The 23194-nt window shown below is 34.1% G+C and overlaps 1 protein-coding gene across 5 annotated transcripts in view; it reads left to right on the plus strand.

Moving 5' to 3' along the window:
* The window catches only part of LOC102695255 (cell adhesion molecule 2), a 698483-nt gene that overhangs the window by 647971 nt on the left and 27318 nt on the right, over positions 1 to 23194 (plus strand). For 2 of the 5 annotated variants that reach the window (XM_015342014.2, XM_015342017.2), the window contains exons 6-9: positions 1090 to 1251; positions 1617 to 1707; positions 4831 to 5009; positions 18050 to 18169. In XM_015342014.2, coding sequence (XP_015197500.1) covers positions 1090 to 1251; positions 1617 to 1707; positions 4831 to 5009; positions 18050 to 18169 — 552 coding nt within the window. The remainder of the gene's footprint in view (positions 1 to 1089; positions 1252 to 1616; positions 1708 to 4830; positions 5010 to 18049; positions 18170 to 23194) is intronic. The other 3 variants (XM_015342019.2, XM_015342020.2, XM_015342016.2) reach the window with 2 other exon arrangements.

Here is a 23194-nt window from a genome sequence, read left to right on the forward strand (position 1 = left end):
CGTGAACACACTCGCACCAGATCAATTTTCCCAGAAGCAAATTAACCTACCAGCATGTTCTTGGAATGTGGCAGGATACTAGAGTATAGTACCTAGAGGAAACTGAAGTGAACATACTGAGAGTATACAAACATGCAGATAGCAGCCCAGTTCTGGAATTGAACCAATTCTGTGAGGCATCAAAGCTAACCACTGTACCACTGCTCCACCTTCTTTAAATATTTTATAAACACGTTATATATTACATTTGCCCCTTATCTAAAATTGTATCCAAAAAGCTAACTAGCTAGTATGGGAAAATTAAAACATTATTATTTTGTGTTCCCTTTTGAAAGATTTGTAACTTCATACCTAAGGTCTACTTGACCTATTTTAGATATTTGTTAAAGATCTAAAAAATTATATAATCTATATATATATAAAACAGAGTACAGGAAAGAAAGTACATGTATATCCTTGTCTTACATCAGTGTTTCAGTAGATTATTTTATCTTTGACTTGCTGGGATGAATAGGTGTTATAGAATCTCATAATGTATTTATCATATATAACAATAACCATTCATTATTCATTGCATCTCCAAAGTTAGTAATTAATAATTTCAGATATGTATTATGTCTGCAACTGTGTTCATTGAGTATATAAAAGTGTTGGGCAAAATATCAGGAAAACAACCCAGTAAAATGAATATACTGCAATCCCCATGGCAAGATATGTACAGTACAGTATGGTTCGTTAGTTTAAGGAGCAGGAGACTTCCATCACCTTCCTCGTTAAAAACAAGGTCTGCTCAGGTCTCTGCCCTTTTGAAAACAGGTGGAAGATACTGTATATTCCAGTCGCATATATCATTACTCTTATCAAAAATGAAAGTATTTGCTAGAGACTGCAAACTGAGATACAAATTATTAGAACATTATGGTGTCCATACTACAAGACATGTCCATTTCAAACTGTACTATATATGCTGCTCACAGAAGCCCAACACTTCGGTAGGGGTTCCTAATATTTTGACCTGAAAGTGTAGCCCATCTGTGAAGGTAAGTGTTGTTGGTTTTATTTAAGTATGTTTTATTTGAAACTCCCAAGGTGCAAAGGAAGTGAATGCCAGTGGAAAGACCTTTACGGTGACAAGTACCTTGCAGCTGCAGGTGGATCGCAATGATGACGGAGTTGCCTACACCTGCAGGGTAGACCACGTTGCCCTGAACACCTCACCACAGCAAACCACTCAGGTCCTGGAGGTGCACTGTAAGTCACACTTATCTTTAAAAGTGCTGGTCCTGATGGCAAATAGGAGTTCAATGCGCTTGAGGTGCCATTTGTGAAAACTTGTGTGGGAAGCTATTTGGCTGCTGGCATTGTACCAGTTAGACACCAGGATAAGGGGAGTAAGAGGTCTGGGGTCGTCTTGCAGATTCACATGTCAAGAAGTTTCTTGAATCTCATCGGTAGAATGAAAAACTTGTCTAAAACACAAAAATAGTTCCCTCATAATCTGTAGAATTGTCTTAAATCTAGAATACGATAATTAAGACTTCATGGGTATGCTAGATTGTTTCACAACAATATCGTCTGTATAGGTTTCAAACTGCCTTGTCATTTATTCTTTACAGATGCCCCCTATGTGGAAATCACCCACCCACTGGTTTTTCCTCAAGAAGGGCAGTATTTTAAACTGGAATGCATTTCCAAAGGAAATCCTGTGTAAGTTTGTGTTTTCATTTTTCATAATAAAGAATAATAATTCATTTTATTATAAAAAGAACATTGCACAGGCTAACAGAATAAAAACAAACATGTAAAACTGAAACATTGAAACCTTTTATTTTAGCTGATATTTTGTTTTTATGAAAGTTTTGAAGGTAAAATTCAACTTATTGTAGCCATGTTAGATATAATATTTATATTTGGAATTAATTCCATATCTACATGTTTGTGTCTTATAAAAAAAGATATATAATGTTGTCATTGTGTGTAAGGTCATAAATAAGAAATAATTTGTAATGAAAGCCCTTCTCCTTTATACAACAGCTCTCAGCATCACATTGTAAGGAATGTTCTTATCTTCCCGATTTTCATTGTGATTATTTTGCTATTAAAATAAACTTGCTAATTATGTAAAGGGATGTAAATAATTATAAATGATTTGTATAAATAGACATAAGACAATTTGTAAATAAGATATCAAGTTTGTTTACTTTTAGTTTGAAAAATATTTTTTTCTCATCAACAACCATAATCATAATCAAGAGCTTAGTTGTACGAACAGTCAAAACTATAGGCAAATTTACACATGCTGTTGTAAGAATAACCCTTTCATTGCGTTACTTCTCTTTTCAAAATGTTTTTGTTTGTACATTTTTGTTGCTTTCTGGCATTCTCCAAGATTTTAACATGCAACTAAAATCAATTGGGTTTTAGAATTCCCAATCAATGTCCATTATTCAAAGTTACTATGTAATAACCCTAAGTTAAAAAAAAATCACAGCTTAATATTTAAAAGGATTTTATAGGGAAATTGTAATCCATGACATTTAACAACCAATTTGACCTTTCTTTGGTACCTTGCTTGAATACATTAGATGAAATTTCACTGTAATTCTTAAAAGACAGTTAAACTCAGAAGTTTTGTGATAAACTTTATTGGAAATGGTAGACTATTGTACAGCATATACTTAGTTCTTAGTTTATATAAAACTAAATAAAGGTACTTTAAAGAATACATTTTAGATTAAAACATTTTCTGTTTTAGAGGCTATATTGGAATCAGATTTGTGATATTTTGTTATGATTTTTTTTAAATAGTGAAATAGAATTTAACCAGGAAAAAAGACTGATGAAGCTAAAGCTCCCTGTATTAGATTTGCTGCTTATGGAAAAGTGAAAGGTATATGTAAAAGTGAAGGTCAAATGTCATTATAGTGTTTGCCCATCTTAGAAATTCACATACTGAAATGGAGTATGCTTGTTCCTATTTTCCAAAGTCCTCATTCATGATGTTACTGTATACACAATGTTCAATTAAACTACTTTACTTCAATATGATTCATAGTAGTACAGGCCTTCTTGAAATAAGATAGAAATAATAATGAAAAGAGTATGTTACACATGTAACACAACCCTACAGTATTTTGTTGTTACCACTTGAAGTTTCTTATATTACCACTTAGTTTCAAATATTATAAACACTTATACATCACTGATAAATTAACCAAGTGATTCAAAACAGTTTTTTTTTATTTTGTTACAAGTAGCACAAAACTACTGAATTCAACATATCATGTGTTTACCTGATCACAGATACCGTAAATTGTTCCAAGTATACGGATACTTTTCAGACCCCTTAGACCCTAGCTGTACAACTCCAGCCCATGAGGACAAGATCCAACAGATTTTCTAGGTCTCTTTAATTCATCAGATGACGATTATTGATAGGATTTAAAATGGTCCAGCAAAGCTACTGATCAGCTGAATTAGGTCACTGGGAGAAGTGTTGAATCAGTACATATACAGCAACCACCGACAAAATGTCCACTGGGATTGGATTTCAGCACCACTCATTTAAATCCACTTGTCCACTTTAAAACAAGCATGTTTGACATCTAAATTCAAAACCATTTTATCTGAACCATAACTTAACATTTTAGTGCATTAACCTAACCTAATTCAACTTTGCTATTACTTTAAAATAGCAATTACTGGAGGATTGTATCATAAGAATATAAGAAAGGTTACCAAAAAGAAGAGGCCATTGGTCCATGTAGACTGTTTGGTAGTTAATAACTAATAAAAAGTAATTGATCTGTGGACTACATCCAGGCATTTCTTCAAATAATTCAGGGTATAGGCTTCAACAACTTGGCTAGGTACTATAGCTTGTTTCATATTAAAAAAAAATCCTTGAATATACTTATGTATGAATGTAACCCTGAATCAAAATGATCTACAATACCTAAGTTATTTTCGTAAGTAATTTCTTCAAGCTCAGTGTTTCAATTTTTCAGTCAGTGGACCCCTGTATCAACTGACTGTCAGAAAAAGTTTTGTTAATGGCTTATGAATGTAAAACCGGTAGGAAATCATCAGGTCCTGCAGACATCTTAATGTGTTTTTAGCACATGTTAAACTTTTGACTCTTTTAATGCTAAAGCTGTTTAATACAGAACTTTTGATTCCAGAGGCATGATGTTTTTTTCTTTCAATGTAAACACAGAGTGAAGTATTAATTTATTTTAATTAATTTAATATATCACCCATTTCGCATCTAGAACTTTCCAGTTTTATTGTTTAGATTCCTTACTTCATCTTTTGCTGTTCTAATACTGGAAAATGAATGTATGTCTCTCTTTTCTAAATATCTTTTTTTTTACTTGTGCTTGTAATTCATTATTCCTCTAATTTTACCTTATCCCATTATTTTTAAATTCAAATAGATTTCTTAAGCCAATTGGGACTCTTGGGGTGAATCTGCCCTGTGTTTAAAGCAGAATATCTTTAAACTGTGACCAGCAATTCTCTACTCATTCCATAGCTATCCTATCCTATTCTACTTCTCTAAAACCCTGTCTCCATTTTTCATGGCCTGATTTCCTGGAATTGTAAACCTTTTCTTTTTTTAACTCTAGCTGCACAGTTTCAAAATATACTTCAAAGTCTACAATATTATAAGCTTCAATTACACTGGACGTCCTGGGGAGTGAAGTCATCATATTGCACATCTTACACACTTATCTTACACACCATGAGACCTGTTAGATTTGCACCAAGTTGATTGGAGGGTTTGCTTGCTAGTGAATTATTTTCACTTTGCTTTTATGTTTTCCATAGACCTGACCCAGTGCTATGGACAAAAGATGGTGGGGAGTTGCCTGATCTTGACCGAATAATTGTCGATGGTAGGGAACTGACCATTATGGCTCTGAACAAGACAGACAACGGCACTTACCGCTGTGAAGCCAGCAACCACCTTGGGAAGAGCAGTGCAGAGTACAATTTGTATGTGTATGGTGAGTATTCACACTGAGGCAAAAAAACGAATATTTGAAAGGCAGTCAGAAAATGACAAGAGGCCATTCAACATCCATCTTCTGTTTTCCAGCATCTAGAACATAAGGTAAAATACCTCCTGAAGTCCAAGTATGTGTAAGACAGCATGATAATAGGTACTATAGATAGATGTGCCTCTCCTGCTTCAAAAATAATTACTTTTTTGTCTATTGAAACTTTCTTTTTACTATTTTATCAAATCCATCCTGTTCTCCTACCTTGAAGTCCAGGTTTATCTGCATGTTTGTGGATTTCTGAGGGAATGCTTGAAACCATTGTTGTAAAAGACTCAAATTAAGCACTAAATTACCGTATACATTTTCTCACAGTGTTACAGTTTCACCAAATAAAAGTGAATTGATGTGGGACACCCATGTTTTTTTAGCCTGTTGTGAAACCCACAGGTGCCTGTTCTCCTGCCCATGAATGCTTATCAATATTAAGGATTCAGTAAAACCCAACCGTCTCAGTTGCAGTTTTTTTTTAGGTTCAAGATTTTTTAAGTCAGTGTTTCAGTGTCTTTATTACACCAAGCACTAATTAAAAAAAAAAACACCTGTTGTTTTCTCAGTCCTGAATAAATTTGTAATTTCACTAATTCATTTTTTTTTCTGTTGTTTGAGAGTCAAGTAAAGCTCATAATAATAATTTGAGGATTTTGAATACATTATTCAAAACTTTTTTTCTTCCCATAATAAAGCCTCAGTAATTTGTATTTGTTTGCATGTGACATATTCTTTGAATATTAAACCATACTGCTTGTATTTTTTTTTCCAATAGACTAATACATTGTAAGCAGGGTCATTCAAGGGCATTGCCAACATTTTTATGTTTTCCATTTTTCACTGTTTCATTTGATTTCATTGATGGGGACATTAATGAATCCTCAGAAGTACAGTACCACTCTTCACTAACAGGACTATTCATGTTCAGTGCCAAATGTCTGACATTCATTAAGTGTACCAACATACTGATTTGTGACATCTTGCAGTTGGTGCCCAGGAACATATCTCTCACTTTATTTCTTCAGTTGATGTTGTCATCATTATTGTGGTTGGTGTTCTTTGTTATTTTTTGCTAATTTGGCTTGTATTCATAGTAACTTACAATAAATGTAATGAGCAAACTGTGTTGTACAGTAATATGGGCATTTGAACACCTCTATTAAGGCCTTAATACAGTACATCTATTAAGGCCAGTTACAGTAATAAAGAATTGTAATTATTTGTCACTAATTAATTTAATTAATTACTATTAATTCCAAACATTCTGTATTCTAGACCTATTATTATATTTTATGATGCATTCCACCTGTGGCCATTTTTATCCAATGCATCCCTGCAGATTAAAAAAAAAAACCCTTGCAATAATTTAGCCTCTCAGCAGTTGCAAGCTGTTGGACACATCCAATAACTTGCTTATCTTTTGCCTCTATGGGCAAGTACCTCAGGTGTTTTATTTTTCCGAAGAAAAGTGCACAAAAAATTGCAAAGGATGCAATATTTAGTGCTGTGATATGGAGCACACCGAGCAAAAAGAGAAGTTAATCCATGAACGGCAGGAAGGCATTAACAGAAAGAGACTAAATGTCAGAGAAAACAGATTGTGAAGGATTCCACAAGAGCTGGAGATAGCATATGTCAGAGCCAATAAACCTAAGAAGGTTGCTACTGAATATCTGAAATGGGTGCAGATAAAATGTTTAAGGAACAAACAAGCTGGCATGTGGCGATGTTTTTTCACTTGTTTGTTTTTTTCCAAGTGACTGACTTACAAACTGGTGTTTGCCAAAGATTAGACTGATTTGTAATGGAATTATGGCTTAAGAATAGATACAAATACACATGCTTAGGAGTACAGGACTCAGTGTTGAAGCTGCACCCTAAACTTTCATTTCAGAAATTTCTATTTGGAATTAGTTCTTTTAACAAAGATAAAATGACTTGCATTAATAATTTTCATGTAGGTTATGTTCATTAGTGGGTGTGATACCGTAGATTGCTTCATTTTACTAATTTGTGTGCTCTGAACTGAGCAATATCATGATGAAAAAGGGACACACACTGCACCCAAGACCAGGTATATTTTATGAATAAAGACATGCTTTGATAAATATAAGGTCAACATTTCCATAATAATTATTAGTAAAATTGTTAGTATAATAATTGTTAGTAAACTTCAAGGACATTCAGCTCCTCACAAGAGATGCTGCTTTGCTTCTCATAAAAGTCATTTATTGAAAGCCATCGGGCTAAGGGAATCAATTAAACAGACCTCATCCCAAGATAACTACCACAGAAACAGACATAAAGTCCTCATTCAAAAACCTGATCATTTTATAATTAATTGGGAAGGATCACAATAAAACTAGTATTATTACAAAAAAAACTAGTATTATCACAATACTAGTATTGGCTCTTTAATCAAACAGCCAATACTAGTGTAAGTTTTGCAGCTGTAATGTGTGTAATTTCTGCAGTTTATGAAATTGAAATTCTCCTATCTTATCTAAAAGTCCATAAAAGCAGGCCAAAGCATAAAAATGGCAAACTCAAAGTTAGTAATTTCATAAAAATACAAATAATGTACACCTAGAAACCTAGAACACCTTGTAGTTAAATTTATACACTTTTAGAATGATGATAGAGTCGGGTTACTATTTTTGAACATACTGTACAAAAAAAGGATAGTTTGTTGACAAGGGGATTAACCAATAAAATTCCTCCTATGTACAGTACTCATAGTTTTTTTTTTTCACACAGACAGCTGCATTACTAGATTTCTTTAGTCTAGCCTGACAAAAAAGAAAACACTTTAATACAGATCATTTTCAAAACATTTTTGCAATGCCAAAATTCTGCATAGAATTACGGCTAAAAGGTGACTAACATATTTATAGAAGACATTCAAGCAGACTTTGAACTGACTGGTGTAAATTCATGTTATAGAATGAAAAAGAGCCTCATTAGCTTTGACAGAAATTCTTGTGAAATACATTTGGCTGCCGTGAACTGATATTCATCAAGAGCTAAAGATTCAGGATCATCTTATTGACTGAGCGTGGCTCTCCTATGAACCTAATTTGCTAATGACACAAGTGCAGAAAGCAATAAATGTCATCTGAAGTTGGTAGCCTGCAATTTATCACCATTTTCAATTTTAATTCTAATTTATTAAATGTATCCGTGGAAAGCACACATTAAGACTCTGAAGATACATGATAAAGCATATATCTGAGACCATAAAGAATGATAAATAGTCACATTGAGTTAAACCAACCTCCAGACTCATCTATAAAATCACAAGTTGCAAATGGTCCTGTAATGTGAGAGCACAGTGTGTGCCTTTTCAATACCAATATTCTCTCAACACTTTTTGTTGAAAGGGCTGCAGGGTGCTGTCTTTATTAACGACTTACTCTCTTAAGAACATAAGAAACATTAGAAATGTGAGGAGACCATTTATTGGTTATTAGTCACTAATTGAACCAAGGATCTCATCCAGCCATTTCATGGAAGAAGACAGGGTGTCAGCTTTGATAATATGTCTGGGTGATTAATGTCATGTAAGTTATATTTAAAAAGGTACCTGCTGTTCTCAGATGTAAATGCACTTCCCTTAGTTTACATTTTTGTCCTCTGATTCATATTTCACTATTGATTCTGCAATTCCTCAGAAGTTGAGTACAGTTCTTAAGAAATATCCTCCCTGCGTAGGACAATTCCTTTAAGCCTAAGAACATACAGTACATTATCTTGTTGTACTCTGCACTGATTCCAGAGAAGAAATATCTTTAGTCAATGTGGTTACCAAAAGTTTTGCACAATACTCTAAAATTCTTATTACTGTATTTCAGCACATCTCTTCACTTAAATTCTCTGTTTAACTATGTATATCCCAGCATATGTTTGCCCTTTTATTTCTTCCCCACAAAAAATCTGCCAACATAAGCACCTGCTGTCTTATGTTTTGTTTGATTTTCACAATCTACACTAAACTATATTTAAAGGAATCTATGACATGCTTACCCAGTCTTGAATTTTACTTTTTTAAATTCCCATTAGTTTGTTGATCCTCCACGTTCAATAACATCTGTGAACTTGACTAGTTTATTAACAGGTTAGCTTATCAAGACCTATCAATCCATGTTGACTATTCCCTAGAATCTTATTGCCATACTGATAATTCCCATTTTTAGGTCTAATTATTATTTCTACTCCCTTACATGTAGTATAAGTAAACCTTATTGGCTTTTTATTTGCTTGGTTGAGTTTTTCTTTTTTTTTTTATAAATGGGTGCTACATTATCTACTTTCCAATCATTGGACTTTATCTTTATACAACTGATGGAATGCTTTCTGGCCCTGGAGATTACTTTTAGTGTTTCTAGTATTTGTAATACAACTGTCTTATTATGCTAAAGGTATTCTATCTAGAATGTCAGTTTCTTCCTTGGTGAATACCTGAGTGAAATATTAATTTAATGCATCAGCTAGTCTGATAAAATCTTCTAATTTTTATCCCTGAGATGCTTTTTTCAATAATTACCCATCTTTTGCACTGGAAAAAACTTGTTATCACTTGTGTTTGTTTGTTTGTTTTTTGCATTTCTACTACTGTAGTTTTTTTCATGTTTTAAATGGTACAGTAAGTATGGTTCTTATCAAACGACTGTATATTAATCTAATATTTTCCTCATGGTTCACCTCAGTTGTTTTTACTTAATTGTAATGGTTTGAAAAGACTAGATTAATAATTCAAATTTGGGAAGGTACTATGAAAACTGAGTAAGGAAACAATCAATAGCCATGTCTGTCATTGTGGTTTCAGTTGCTGACATCACATACTGTACATACAGAACCTGGTGTCTTTTCCCAATATTTATGTAAATTGAAATCTCCCATAATAAGCAGTTCTTCTTTTACTCATATTTTCCTAAAACATCATTATAATTGATAAACTACAATAAATTGCATTTTAAATTATTGTTGTGGCCCAAACCTTCTTCTAACAGTCTTTTCTGACCATATAGATTTTGAAACTTTTCAATCATCCAGATTTATTTCCTGTATCTTCCATTTCTCTTTATAATTCTGTGTATCCACTAATGCTGCAGTCACCATTTATGTTTGTCATTTTTTTGTTATTTCCAATTACATTATAATTACATACCAGTTCTATTTCTTCTAGTTCATTCATAATAGTCCTGACATTTAGGTGTAAGCATTTAATTATGTTGTCCTTTGACATTTGATTTGTCCCTGCATTTCTCTTCTTCATTCTTCATTCAGAAAAATGTCTCCCTTACATTTTTCCCCACTTCCATTCTAGTTTAAATTAATTTGTATGTACAGTAGTTCTTGTCTCAGGCTGACTCATGCCCACTTTGTTTAGAAATGTTTCACCATGTCTGTAGTTAGATGGTCTTGGTCCAGTTGCCAAGAGTGAAAAACCTATACAGTATTTGCAGATTCATATTTTTATTGGTTCAGGTTTGCAATGGTACAGGAGGGATTGTTGAGAAAAAGCACTGATGTAGATCTACTCTTGTTTTCAAAATTTCAAAAGGTATTGGAATTTGGTTTGTCTGAAAAGTGTGCTATTTATGCCAATGTTGTACTGTATGTCTCAACATGCACATCAACATCTAGGGTTTGTAGTAGTGTTACAGTAAGCAGAATTAATTAGTTTATTACAAAAATAACACTTAATGTTACCAAGAAATATAACAGTGACCACTGTCAAATACTTAATGTCTCACTTTTTTCTTGTTGAAATTTCTCTTTTTTTGTAGTCATGATTGAAACTTCAAAGCTTAGGAAGTCGTCTCAAGTAAAAAGCCAATAAAATATCCATGTAATCGATGCCAATAAACAATAGGGAATTTCAACCTCAGATTCAGTTAATTCCCTTTCTGAGGTTGCTTTGATGACTGATTGAAGAGAATTAAGCACACAGCCTTTTCATTTTGAAAAAAAAAGGAAAACCTTTTTTTCTTCAAAAGAGCCCAAATAAATTTAATTAGCAATTACATTTGTAACCTTTCTTATGTTATTATATTCTATGTTCTAATTCAGCGTGACAAAAAGTGTGGTCACGCTGAGAAAGGTTGTTGTTTTGTAAGTGAAAAGAAAAATTAAGGCTTTCATTGCAATTTAAGAAATGGAGCAAGCTGCTTTTTTAAGCACAGAGAACAAATAATTGTTCCTGTTTACAGGACTGTGAGGGGAGTGACCAGATTAAAAATCACGAATACAACTCTTTAACTCTGCAGGTGTGAGAATGCCTCCAGACTTGATGACTGCTGCAGTTCTTTGGAAACTGTTAGCATCCAGCCTTTTCATTTTGAAAAAGAAAATGTCTTGCCATTTGTATTTTCAGAAGGCCAAAAGAAATTTAATTAGCACTTCCATTCAATGTTCTTAAAACCCAAGCAGCTTCTCCTGGTGTTCTGAAATGTCAGCCTTCGTGTAGCAACAACAGTAACACAAAAGCATTAAATGATGCTGATGTTATAAATCTGACAACTTTGCAGTGCAAAGGTAATTAGGTGCCACAGAAAAGGAGTACACTGCTGGAATTCATTAGTGTCATTGAAAATGCACAACCTGCTCATTTTATTCATTAATGATTTGGGCTCCTTTCGACATTAAAGAAGCACCCAAATATTTCAAGTAGGTACAGTAGCTGCGAAAGCAGACACCTGAAGAAGGCTCCACAGAAAAAACATTGTGTTTCCTTTCTTCTCTTTGCAGAAAGAAATAAACCTTTACTTGTTCCTTTCCACCCAAATATTGTTTAAGAAGGATTTTAATTAAACGTAAATATAAGTTAACTTTTAGAATTTGTTTATTTTCAGCAGAGTGCTTTAAACATGATCTATGAAGGAAAGAAAGCTGCATTTTGGACATAATTTATTTTGCTGTGACATTTTGTTGTTGAACCGTACCTGGAGCTCCTTCAGTTTCAGAATATGTGCTGTGATTGTGCATAGAAGAAACATAATGGTATCCTACTGACTTTAATTCTGTCAAGTGTTGTTACAATAGTAGTGTTTAAACTAATTTTCCCCTACTGTTTTATGTTTCACTATGTGAAAATATCTCATTTTAATTAAGCTTTTCAACTTCATTATCACCTCTGTGGGCTATTATATTATGTGCTAGACTATGTCAGAGTAGCATGTAATATATGCACCAGATTTTAAGATTTCAAAGGGTGATTGAACAAGAAAACTGTGCTAGTTTTCTTCAAAGAGATATTATTTGCTGAATCACCCCTTTCAATTTATAATTTTCTTGCATTCAATTTCTTACGTTGTTTCATGTTCACCATCTCTTACAAGTGCTACAAATATCTATCTCCATTGTTATCCTTTTCCTCAAAAATGTATTTGTTTTATTAATTTTAGTACTATTGAATCAAAGATTGTCATTTATTTTAGGCAGAGTGTGTGATATTTTAGTTTTTTCCTGGAAAACTTTTATGATGGTACTGTGCATTTTTGACTCCCTTCAATATGTCCCTACATGTAGTTTTATCATTAAGAAAAGGGCACTTTATTATTATGAAAAGGGATTTGTGTTATTTTTATGTCACTCAGTATGAATTTCTCAAATATTATGTGAGCTATAAATCTGAATTTTTAGTCATATAAGCCTTTGAAGTAGGATTATTTCACTTATTGTTTCTAACAGTATTACCCAGGATTCATGTTTTATTGAATGATATTGAATATTATGCACATAAAGTAATTAACATATTCTCCTTTGGAATTTGGATGTAAGAAGATGGAATATGTTATATGGCTCTTATTTAAATTCTTCAAAGTGATTCCATACAGTAGAGAATACCACAATCACTTTTTCACTCCTTACTACAGTACAATATATACTGTATTGTATAAAATACAGTATACAGTATAAACTGTTGTATTCCATTCATCTGTTTTCAATCTGCTTGTTCTAGTGAGGTCCCTAGATGCCGCTTGTTGATTAGGGAAGACCAGACATTTTTTTTCTCTGCAACAGATTCCAGCTTCTACTGGAGAACTCACAAGTATTGATTAATTCGTTCCCAGTTAGTCAAGTTACCCCTGTTTGAATGGGAATGCAAGCCCACCAGCCCTCTGATGCAGTATGACATGGAGAGTTTTCTATTGACAAAGTAGATTGGATGTTGTAAAATCCTAAGAATCTACATGTGCTATTGGAAAATTCATATTGCATGCTTATTTTCTAACGTGTATATACAGTGTATATCTCTTCAATTCAGATACAGACGCAGCTATCTAGAATGCAGGGGCTGTTAGTTAGTATACACTGTAGGCACCAAGGTTTCACATGAAGCACCGCATCATGGGCGGTTTATTTTTTTCAAAAAATGAGACAGAATGTTGTTGTCTCCCTGCTACCTTAACTCCAAATTATATACTGTATGTCACAATCCTGTATAACACAAACATAATTATTGTTTTTTGTAATTAATACAGCATGCAATATAATTGTGTATTAATACTTAATAGAAAAAATATCATTTTATTTTAGATTTTAATATATTATACATCATGGCTTTAAGAAATATTGTATTTTGTAGGAAAAGACGCCAGATTAAAATAAATGTTTTGTGTAGTGATTTGAGAGACTTTGCCATGTACATTGTAGCTGATATTCGTCACTATACTATATTCAGATACTATATTTAGATCAATACCCTATTTAAATTGTTCATATTGCAATTTGCCATTGAGGTACAGTATGCACCACTCAAAATGTTTTAATATAACTTTTATGATCACTTGCAAAACAGTGGTGTAAGTAATGGCATCATAATGAAGACAGTCTGCAAGAACAATGCTAATATTATACTGTACAGTAAAAATATTACTTCACTGTATTCTTTAAATGTGTGGCACATCAGGAAATGTAGAGTTTTTTTGGTTCACATTACCAAGTTAAAAACTACATGCTGTGAAAGAGACACTTCATGTTCTCTTTTAAATATAGTGCCTTGCGAAAGTATTCGGCCCCCTTGAACTTTTCAACCTTTTGCCACATTTCAGGCTTCAAACATAAAGATATAAATTTTTTATTTTATGTGAAGAATCACCAACAAGTGGGACACGATTGTGAAGTGGAACGAAATCTATTGGATTTTTGAAACTTTTTTAACTAATAAAAAAATGAAAAGTGGGGCGTGCAAAATTATTCGGCCCCCTTGCGTTAATACTTTGTAGAGCCACCTTTTGCTGCGATTACAGCTGCAAGTCGCTTGGGGTATGTCTCTATCAGTTTTGCACATCGAGAGACTGAAATTCTTGCCCATTCTTCCTTGCAAAACAGCTCGAGCTCAGTGAGGTTGGATGGAGAGCGTTTGTGAACAGCAGTTTTCAGCTCTTTCCACAGATTCTCGATTGGATTCAGGTCTGGACTTTGACTTGGCCATTCAAACACCTGGATACGTTTATTTGTGAACCATTCCTTTGTAGATTTTGCTGTATGTTTGGGATCATTGTCTTGTTGGAAGATAAATCTCCGTCCCAGTTTCAGGTCTTTTGCAGACTCCAACAGGTTTTCATCCAGAATGGTCCTGTATTTGGCTGCATCCATCTTCCCCTCAATTTTAACCATCTTCCCTGTCCCTGCTGAAGAAAAGCAGGCCCAAACCATGATGCTGCCACCACCATGTTTGACAGTGGGGATGGTGTGTTGAGGGTGATGAGCTGTGTTGCTTTTACGCCAAACATATCGTTTTGCATTGTGGCCAAAAAGTTCGATTTTGGTTTCATCTGACCAGAGCACCTTCTTCCACATGTTTGGGGTGTCTCCCAGGTGGCTTGTGGCAAACTTTAGACGAGACTTTTTATGGATATCTTTGAGAAATGGCTTTCTTCTTGCCACTCTTCCATAAAGGCCAGATTTGTGCAGTGTAAGACTGATTGTTGTCCTATGGACAGACTCTCCCACCTCAGCTGTAGTTCTCTGCAGTTCATCCAGAGTGATCATGGGCCTCTTGGCTGCATCTCTGATCAGTCTTCTCCTTGTCTGAGCTGAAAGTTTAGAGGGACGGCCAGGTCTTGGTAGATTTGCAGTGGTCTGATACTCCTTCCATTTCAAGATGATCGCTTGCACAGTGCTCCTTGGGATGTTTGAAGCTTGGGAAATCTTTTTGTATCCAAATCCAGCTTTAAACCTCTCCACAACAGTATTACGGACCTGCCTGGTGTGTTCCTTGGTCTTCATGATGCTCTCTGCGCTTTCAACAGAACCTTGAGACTATCACAGAGCAGGTGCATTTATACAGAGACTTGATTACACACAGGTGGATTCTATTTATCACCATCAGTCATTTAGGACAACATTGGATCATTCAGAGATCCTCACTGAACTTCTGGAGTGAGTTTGCTGCACTGAAAGTAAAGGGGCCGAATAATTTTGCACGCCCCACTTTTCATTTTTTTATTAGTTAAAAAAGTTTCAAAAATCCAATAGATTTCGTTCCACTTCACAATCGTGTCCCACTTGTTGGTGATTCTTCACATAAAATAAAAAATTTATATCTTTATGTTTGAAGCCTGAAATGTGGCAAAAGGTTGAAAAGTTCAAGGGGGCCGAATACTTTCGCAAGGCACTGTAGACTCTTTAAAAAAACAAAAACAAAACATAAAACACAATTCTGTGATGTCAGACGACACATTGGAATATAAATTTAAAAAGAACATACTGGCTTACCTGCATGGATATACACAAATGTATATACCTGTATATATAAATATATTCATCATAAAATTCAAGAAAGGTGTCTGCAGGGAGAATCAATATCCCCAAAGTTCTGCACAGCCACATTTCAAGCAGTTTCTAAGATACTGAATCGGGACGGAAAAAAAGAAGATTAATGGAACCTTCTTATATAGTCCATGATTCTCTGACTGCATAATTAAATTTGTACTAAACCCAAAGGAACTGCAATTACAATTTTAAGAGATATATGAACCTAGCATCCAAGCAGAACTGAGAATTAATTTAAATGTTCACACCTTACAGATACAGTTTACTTAAGGAAACTAAAGCAAATACTGTTAAGCTACAGTACAAGACATCAACAGCTTTGTGCATTGGAAGAACTAAAATCAGCTTAAAGAACATATAGCATCTGCAATGATTTTGGAATATCAAGTATGATTCTAAAGGGTAATCTGCCTATACCTATATAACAAGGTTTTTGGCTACTGTTGCTTGTGTTAACATATGGATGTTAAACATAAACACCAGCAAAAACAACAGAGAGACCACAGAGCACCTAGAGACACATGGAAAGATACACATGTAGGATAACAAGGAGAGTCAGAAGAGAAAATAAATGGATTGGAGCACAAACAAAAGTGTATGGCATTGTTATAACAGTGAAGAGACTGAAATGTCAGTGGGTCAAACACACAACAGGAAGGACAGATCATTGTTGGTAGCAGGATCCCAAGAGGCCAAAAACAACCAAGAAGATAACCTCCTGTAAGATAAAAAGGTGAAATTAATGCTAACAAGACGCTTGTGGAGACCTTCATTTAGCATTGGATCGATAAAGGCTAGAGGTGATTTAAATGTTTAGACATGTCTTTAAATCACTAACAAAAACTGTGTCAACATGAAAAATAATGAACACATTACAAAATATCATAGCTATAAAAATGGAAATCGTAGAAGGAAATTCCACATTGCTAAAAACAATTGTTTTCACTTTGACTTCCTTCCACATGCCCAAATATCTTACAGAACCCTTTATACGGTATATAATAGAAACAGATATTAAAAAATAATAGAACATTGAACTAAAATTCCTGTAAATTCTGATAGGCTTTTAAGTTAGAAATGTGTCGTACTGTATCTATAAAAATCAACAAATTTTCAACAAGTCAATTAGCTCAGCAGGTAAGTGACACGTGCTTAATGTATTCATTTGTTAGGATATTTTTGCAGTAAAAGCATCTTTTAAAACATAAGCCCATCATATAAATATATAAGCCCAAAATATAAATACAGGACTGTATGTGTCAAATATAACAAATAGATGCAAACATCAGAATACCTGCATATTTTGGTTACTTTTGTCATTGATATGTGTTATTGGAGAATGTAAAGTCAAAATGGTTGACATGGTTGTTTTATAAAAGTGGTTGTTTTATAAAACACAACACAGGCAAAAATAATCTTGGTTTTACATTAAATCAATTTTCAACAATACTTTCATGCACATGGTATTAATGGTAATGGTATGCACATGGTATTAATATCAGTATATTTCTGTATCCATTCATTTTGTTCTCACATGTGTGAAATAAAATGAAAGTTGAAGTTGTTAAAGATACAACTTCAGAATTAAGAGCACGGTTATATAAAACTATGACAGAAGTAAAACTTCCAGAAGATAAGAAGGAGGAGAAGAAGCATAAAACAGCCTCACTTTGGTGATTTATTGCCTAACATGTGCGCTTGTTAACATTCTAACTCAGATGTTTAAGCAAACAAAAGATCTTCAATCTCTGGCACCATTAGCTTCAGAGCAGTATCCTCCATCCTAGAAAGAAATTGAACAATAGGGTCATTAATATACATTCAATGTTTACAAGGTCATTCATTTAAACCAAGACATTCATATCCCAATGGTTTTATCTCCACATTCTTTCTACATTTTTCTTTTACTTTTCAAGTTATAGTCTCGCTCGTCTTGCCATTCAGCTTGGAATTTTGTTTTAGAGATTTTCCAGTAAGGGCAGCAGGAAAATAAATACAGAATATCACTTGTATGTTGTGTCTTTATATGTACTGTATGTATACATTTGTGAATGCTGAATGCTTTGCACGCTCCCATTTTTGTTAGTGAAATGTTTATATATTTTCTTGCTTTTGACAGTTTGACTTGTTTGCCTATTTTTTTTTTCATTTTCATCTTGATAAGTTTTTTTGTTTGTTTGCTTGTTTGTTTTTGTTTCTGTTTCATTCACCAGATTTACCTACCACTATGCCTCCATCTTCAACAGCCCCTTCCCAAACCACCACAACAGCCACAACCACTGTATTATTAGAAACCACTGCCACCACTTCAGCAACAACCAGCATCTCTGGAGGTATAGTATTGTACCAAAAGGTGTATGTATTACTATGTTCTTCAGCCTATAATCAGTTTCCTGTCTGAAGATACTTCTATTAACTACCATAAACTTCTGTCTTCAGTTGCTTCTGCAAACTCCATCTCATCATTTTCTCAATGGTCTTTTTTGAGGTTTTTTCCAGTCTTTTAAACCAAAAATTAATTTATTGTTTGGCCATGAACCTTCTTGATCTATGTCATGTACTGTATATTCACAATTTACTGTAGATTTACTCTTAACGTAACATCATAAACTTCTGTGACCCAAACCTGTTCATCTCTCTTCCTCTCTACTTATTGCAAGCATATGTCTTGACTTACTTCTCTAGGACTTAATTTTTATATTCAGGTTCCAGATTGCACATCCATATCTTATCACAGGCAACACATGCTGATGTTTAAATGTCTTTGACTTTCTGACACTTGACTGTTGATTTTGAAGGACAAACAACTTCCATAAAAATCTACACCAACAGTAGTGAACTAGCAAACAAAAGGTAGAACGGTTAAAATTCCAGACATGGAAAAATTAGGAGAGCACCAGGAGATGATAGCATATTCATTAATATAGATGTTTGAACATTTGCAGAATGTTTCTGCATTTCAAAGCAGATGTATAAATACCTCAGGTATTACAGGCCAATAGACTTGTTTCTAATTGTCTGTGTTCTCTTTACCAAGGTATTGATAAACAGGCTACAAGGAAAATTGGACTCAGTCCAGTCATCATAATGGGCACATCTGAGTAATAGATTGAACACCATGGATCTGCAAGTTGTAGGACAAGTATTTCAAACTCACAGCAGCACAAAAGACCACCATTACAAGGAATCAATGGCTATGAGAAAGCATTTATCTCTGTATGCACACAGGATATGTGTTGGAAGCCTTAAAATTATAACCACGGTATTAAAAATCATTTCATGGGTTAAATTTGTACCTGTGAGAAAAAAACAACTCTGCAATTCACAACTGGCAACCTACTGAAGCTAAGCAGGTGTGAGCCTGGTCAGTACCTGGATGGGAGACCTCCTGGTAAAAACTAAGGTTGCTGCTGGAAGAGGTGTTAGTGGGGCCAGCAGGGGGCGCTCACCCTGTGGTCCATGTGGGTCTTAATGCCCCAGTATAGTGACGGGGACACTACACTGTAAACAGGCTCTGTCCTTCGGATGAGACATAAAACCGAGGTCCTGACTCTCTGTGGTCATTAAAAATGCCAGGGTGTTTTTTTTTAAAAGAGTAAGGGTGTAACCCCAGCGTCCTGGCCAAATTTCGAATTTTAATAATAATCCCCCTCTATGAATTGACTACATTACTCTGCTCTCCTCCCCACTGATAGCTGATGTGTGGTTAGCGTTCTGGCGCACTATGGCTGCCGTCGCATCATCCAGGTGGATGCTGCACATTGGTGGTGGTGGAGGGGAGTCCCCATTACCTGTAAAGCACTTTGAGTGGAGTGTCCAGAAAAAGCACTATATAAGTTTAAGCAATTATTATTATTATTATTATTATTATTCATATCTCGGAATCTTTTTGAAGGCGCTCTAGGAAATATAATATATAATAAGTCTCAGGATAGGTATGACAAGAATCTGAAGTTTAATGGAGCCTACTTAGTATTACTTCTATAAATCAAAATTGTACCCCATACCTTCACAGTCACATACCGTTTCCGGATACTCAAGGAAATTAGAGATATTCATAGACAGAAGTTTTGGAAATTATAGAGCTAAGCTTAGAAAGCATTAACATTTTAGGGAACAGTAGTAAACTTTTGTAAAGGTCCTTAGTAAAGGGTTTTAAAAAATGTAATCTGAGGTTATGTTTACACATTTCATCAATGGATAAAGAACTTTTCAAGAAACAGATTGTCATCTTAATTGACACATCTTTTAATTTGGAAGATGTAAGTAGTGGTGTGCCACAGGGATCCATTTGACAGTATATCAATAATTTAGATTCTGATATAGTTAACAAACTAGATAATGTTTATGTGATACAATTTCTAGAATAAATAAACTTGTTTCAGTGTATCTGTAGATGATACAAAAAAGGGGTAGTATCAAACAGCAATTGTTGGAAGGGAATTACAGCTACACTTAAACAAAATCATTAGCTGGACAGACACATGTCAAATGAACTTTCACATTGATAAGTGTAAAGTGAACCTCACTGTAGGAATATTCATAATCCATTGCATAGATAATCTAGTTTGGCAGGAAGATACCAACATGATCTCGATGGATATCTAAATTCTTCTATGTCCTCGTCAAAAAAATCTGTAGATGCATTTAAAAGGCAAAAAAATGCTTGGGTTTGTAGTATAGCAAAAAGTGTGTAATTCAAAACATGTCATGTTTAAGTTTTACTATGTCCTAGAAAGACCTCATGTAGGACATTTTTTTGATCACCTCACCAAAAAAGGTCTAGTTGTATAAAGAGATCTAAGAATTTCAACATGAATGATTCCTCATGTTGAGACAGGATAATGGAAATAAATACATTTCTAGAGTAAAGGCGATTAAGAGCAGAATGGATGCAAGTATTTAAGATTCTAAGGGGTATACTGTAGATATGGTCAATCCTGGGGAGTGGTTAGAAATAGTCAGAAGCAAAACCAGGACATGTGGTCACTAAAAGGGAATTAATTTTCCCTTTTAGGAAAGACTTCTTTATACAGAGTACTGGATATCAGGCTTTCCAGCAAGGTAGGGGTCCATTATCTTTTAAGAAATAAGATATAATTTTAGTTTAATTTAGCTACTAAACTACGAATTGAACAAAATGGGCCAGATGGCCCCATCTCACTTACAGTATATCCTTTCTTATATTTTTCAAATTGAACTCAAATGTGAAATGGAAAAAAAACACTCATGTCATGCAGAGCAGATGTAATCTAAGAAAATGAGCTATTCCAGGAATCACATTAGAAACCATATACTGTTGATATTGCAGCTAAATGCTCTAAATCGTGTTGCCAAGCAGCATATACCACCCCCTAGGTATTTGGGGTATCATGCAGTATAAACATTTTGAAAATCCAAACTCTCCATGCAAATCTTCTAAATTTAAACTCTGCTCATGTACTGTAAGTCAACAATCTAAATCATTTATTCATTATGTGAAAAAATAAGTGCAATTTTACATTTTAATCAAGCTTCAGTTTAGTAGATTAGGATAGTTATAACTCCCCTAAAAGTGAAAAAGAAAGTTTACAGTATTTGAGAATATTCTGGTTAGATTTTCAGTGTGCAATTTTCTTTTTCCGCATTTAATGTTGTAATGATGGGTCATTAGGGAAATGAGAGAAGACCCTCAAGGGCCTGTGGGCATCATGGTGATCGCGATTTTAATGAGACCATGGATTTGGTTTTAAACAGTTATCATTAAATGAGCACAGTTTCAGCTGAAAGGTACAGTATAGTGAATTTCTAGTGCCCGAGAGTACAGGAGGTATTTACATTTATATTTCTGGTAAATCTGGCATATTCTGAATTTTTCAAGAAGGTAGCTCAGATCTGACAACAATCTTGAATTCTGTAAATCTTCTAAAATTGAAAACTGTAAGTTGTTTCAAGAGCATAATTTTTCTTATTTGTTTTCTGCTTATATTAAGCTGTCTAGGAGGGCTCAATGGTTATAAATAGGGTATTTTAACACAAAATCAAACGGAAATCACAAATAATAGGGAGAATATTAATAATGGGAGAATATTATTGGGAAATGTAAATATTGAAACTCCCACTATGTTAAACATAATTTCAAGAGTGCACATTTTAATTCAAATCATCCCAGAATGCATTTGACAAAACATTATTACCTCATATCCCTCACAATTAAATGTGCATAATTAGATCAATGGATTCTTACAGTGGCGTCTTATACTAAAGCACCACTCATATGAGAAACCGAAATCAAGTGTAAGGGCTAAAAACTAGCATGCTAGATGACCTCATGCCTACACCAAATTCTCTGCACTTTCGGATTTTATTATTTTTACAAAACTAGTAGTCATTTTTGGAAAACCTATGGTGATTTAATAGATTAGAAAATGGTACTACTATAGCCATTTTTTTAAGAAAGGGTGTAGTACTGTACAGTACATTCATTACATGACTCAAAAAATGCCAAACATTCCCAATTTCATTGACTCTTCTTATGGTCATTTTAAACAAAGCAGCGGCAGAGATAGAGACATCTATACAGAAAATTTATTTGATTCCATTGAATGCCCACTGAAGATGCTGAGTATGCACAGCATGATCCATAAATAACTGCGCAACTTAACCTTTTATGTTTTTTGAAAATCTTATGAAAAAAAACATTGACAATTTGAATTGAAAATTGAAAGTACAGTACATTTTTTCAGCAAAAATACACTACAGTATATAAAAAAATCATGATCTTGAGCTTTAACATCATATCCAGCGTCTCCTCTTGAACTTCTTGTCTCAGAACAATTCTGCTTTGATTTGGCTACTTTTAGTCTCTGGGGATTCTAGTCTAAGCTTTTTCTCTTCCCTTGCCATTCAGTATTTAGCCAAAATAATTTTGCACTGCTTTTCATTGCAGGTCACCATTACACTTTGCTCATCTTGTCGTAATGTGTATTGCAGTTGTATATGATCAGCCAGTGTTAGTGGAGCAAAGTTACTGGTAAAACTGCTGAAAGCATTATTTTAATGGATATAAATTGGATATGTTTGTTTTTCAAAAAAGAAAGGAAAAAGAAATGAAAATTGTGCAAGGCTTTGGCTCTCCTGCAGCCATGCAGGAGGACTGGATGAACTGGAGGAATTAGTTAGAAAATGGGCGGGTAGATGGTTTGGATTTTAAATCTTGAAATGCCTGCTGTCATTACTCAATGTAGATATGTCTCAGTACAGCACTTAGCAGTTTGAGCTCACTTTTCAAGATTCAATCTTCATGCTGTTAGGTCTTTCTTTTTTTAACACAGAGAACTATTTTTTTTTATGTAATGGTGATCTATTCTGCTTACCTG

The sequence above is a fragment of the Lepisosteus oculatus genome, chromosome 5, assembly GCF_040954835.1.
Source record: "Lepisosteus oculatus isolate fLepOcu1 chromosome 5, fLepOcu1.hap2, whole genome shotgun sequence".
Taxonomy (NCBI): domain Eukaryota; kingdom Metazoa; phylum Chordata; class Actinopteri; order Semionotiformes; family Lepisosteidae; genus Lepisosteus; species Lepisosteus oculatus.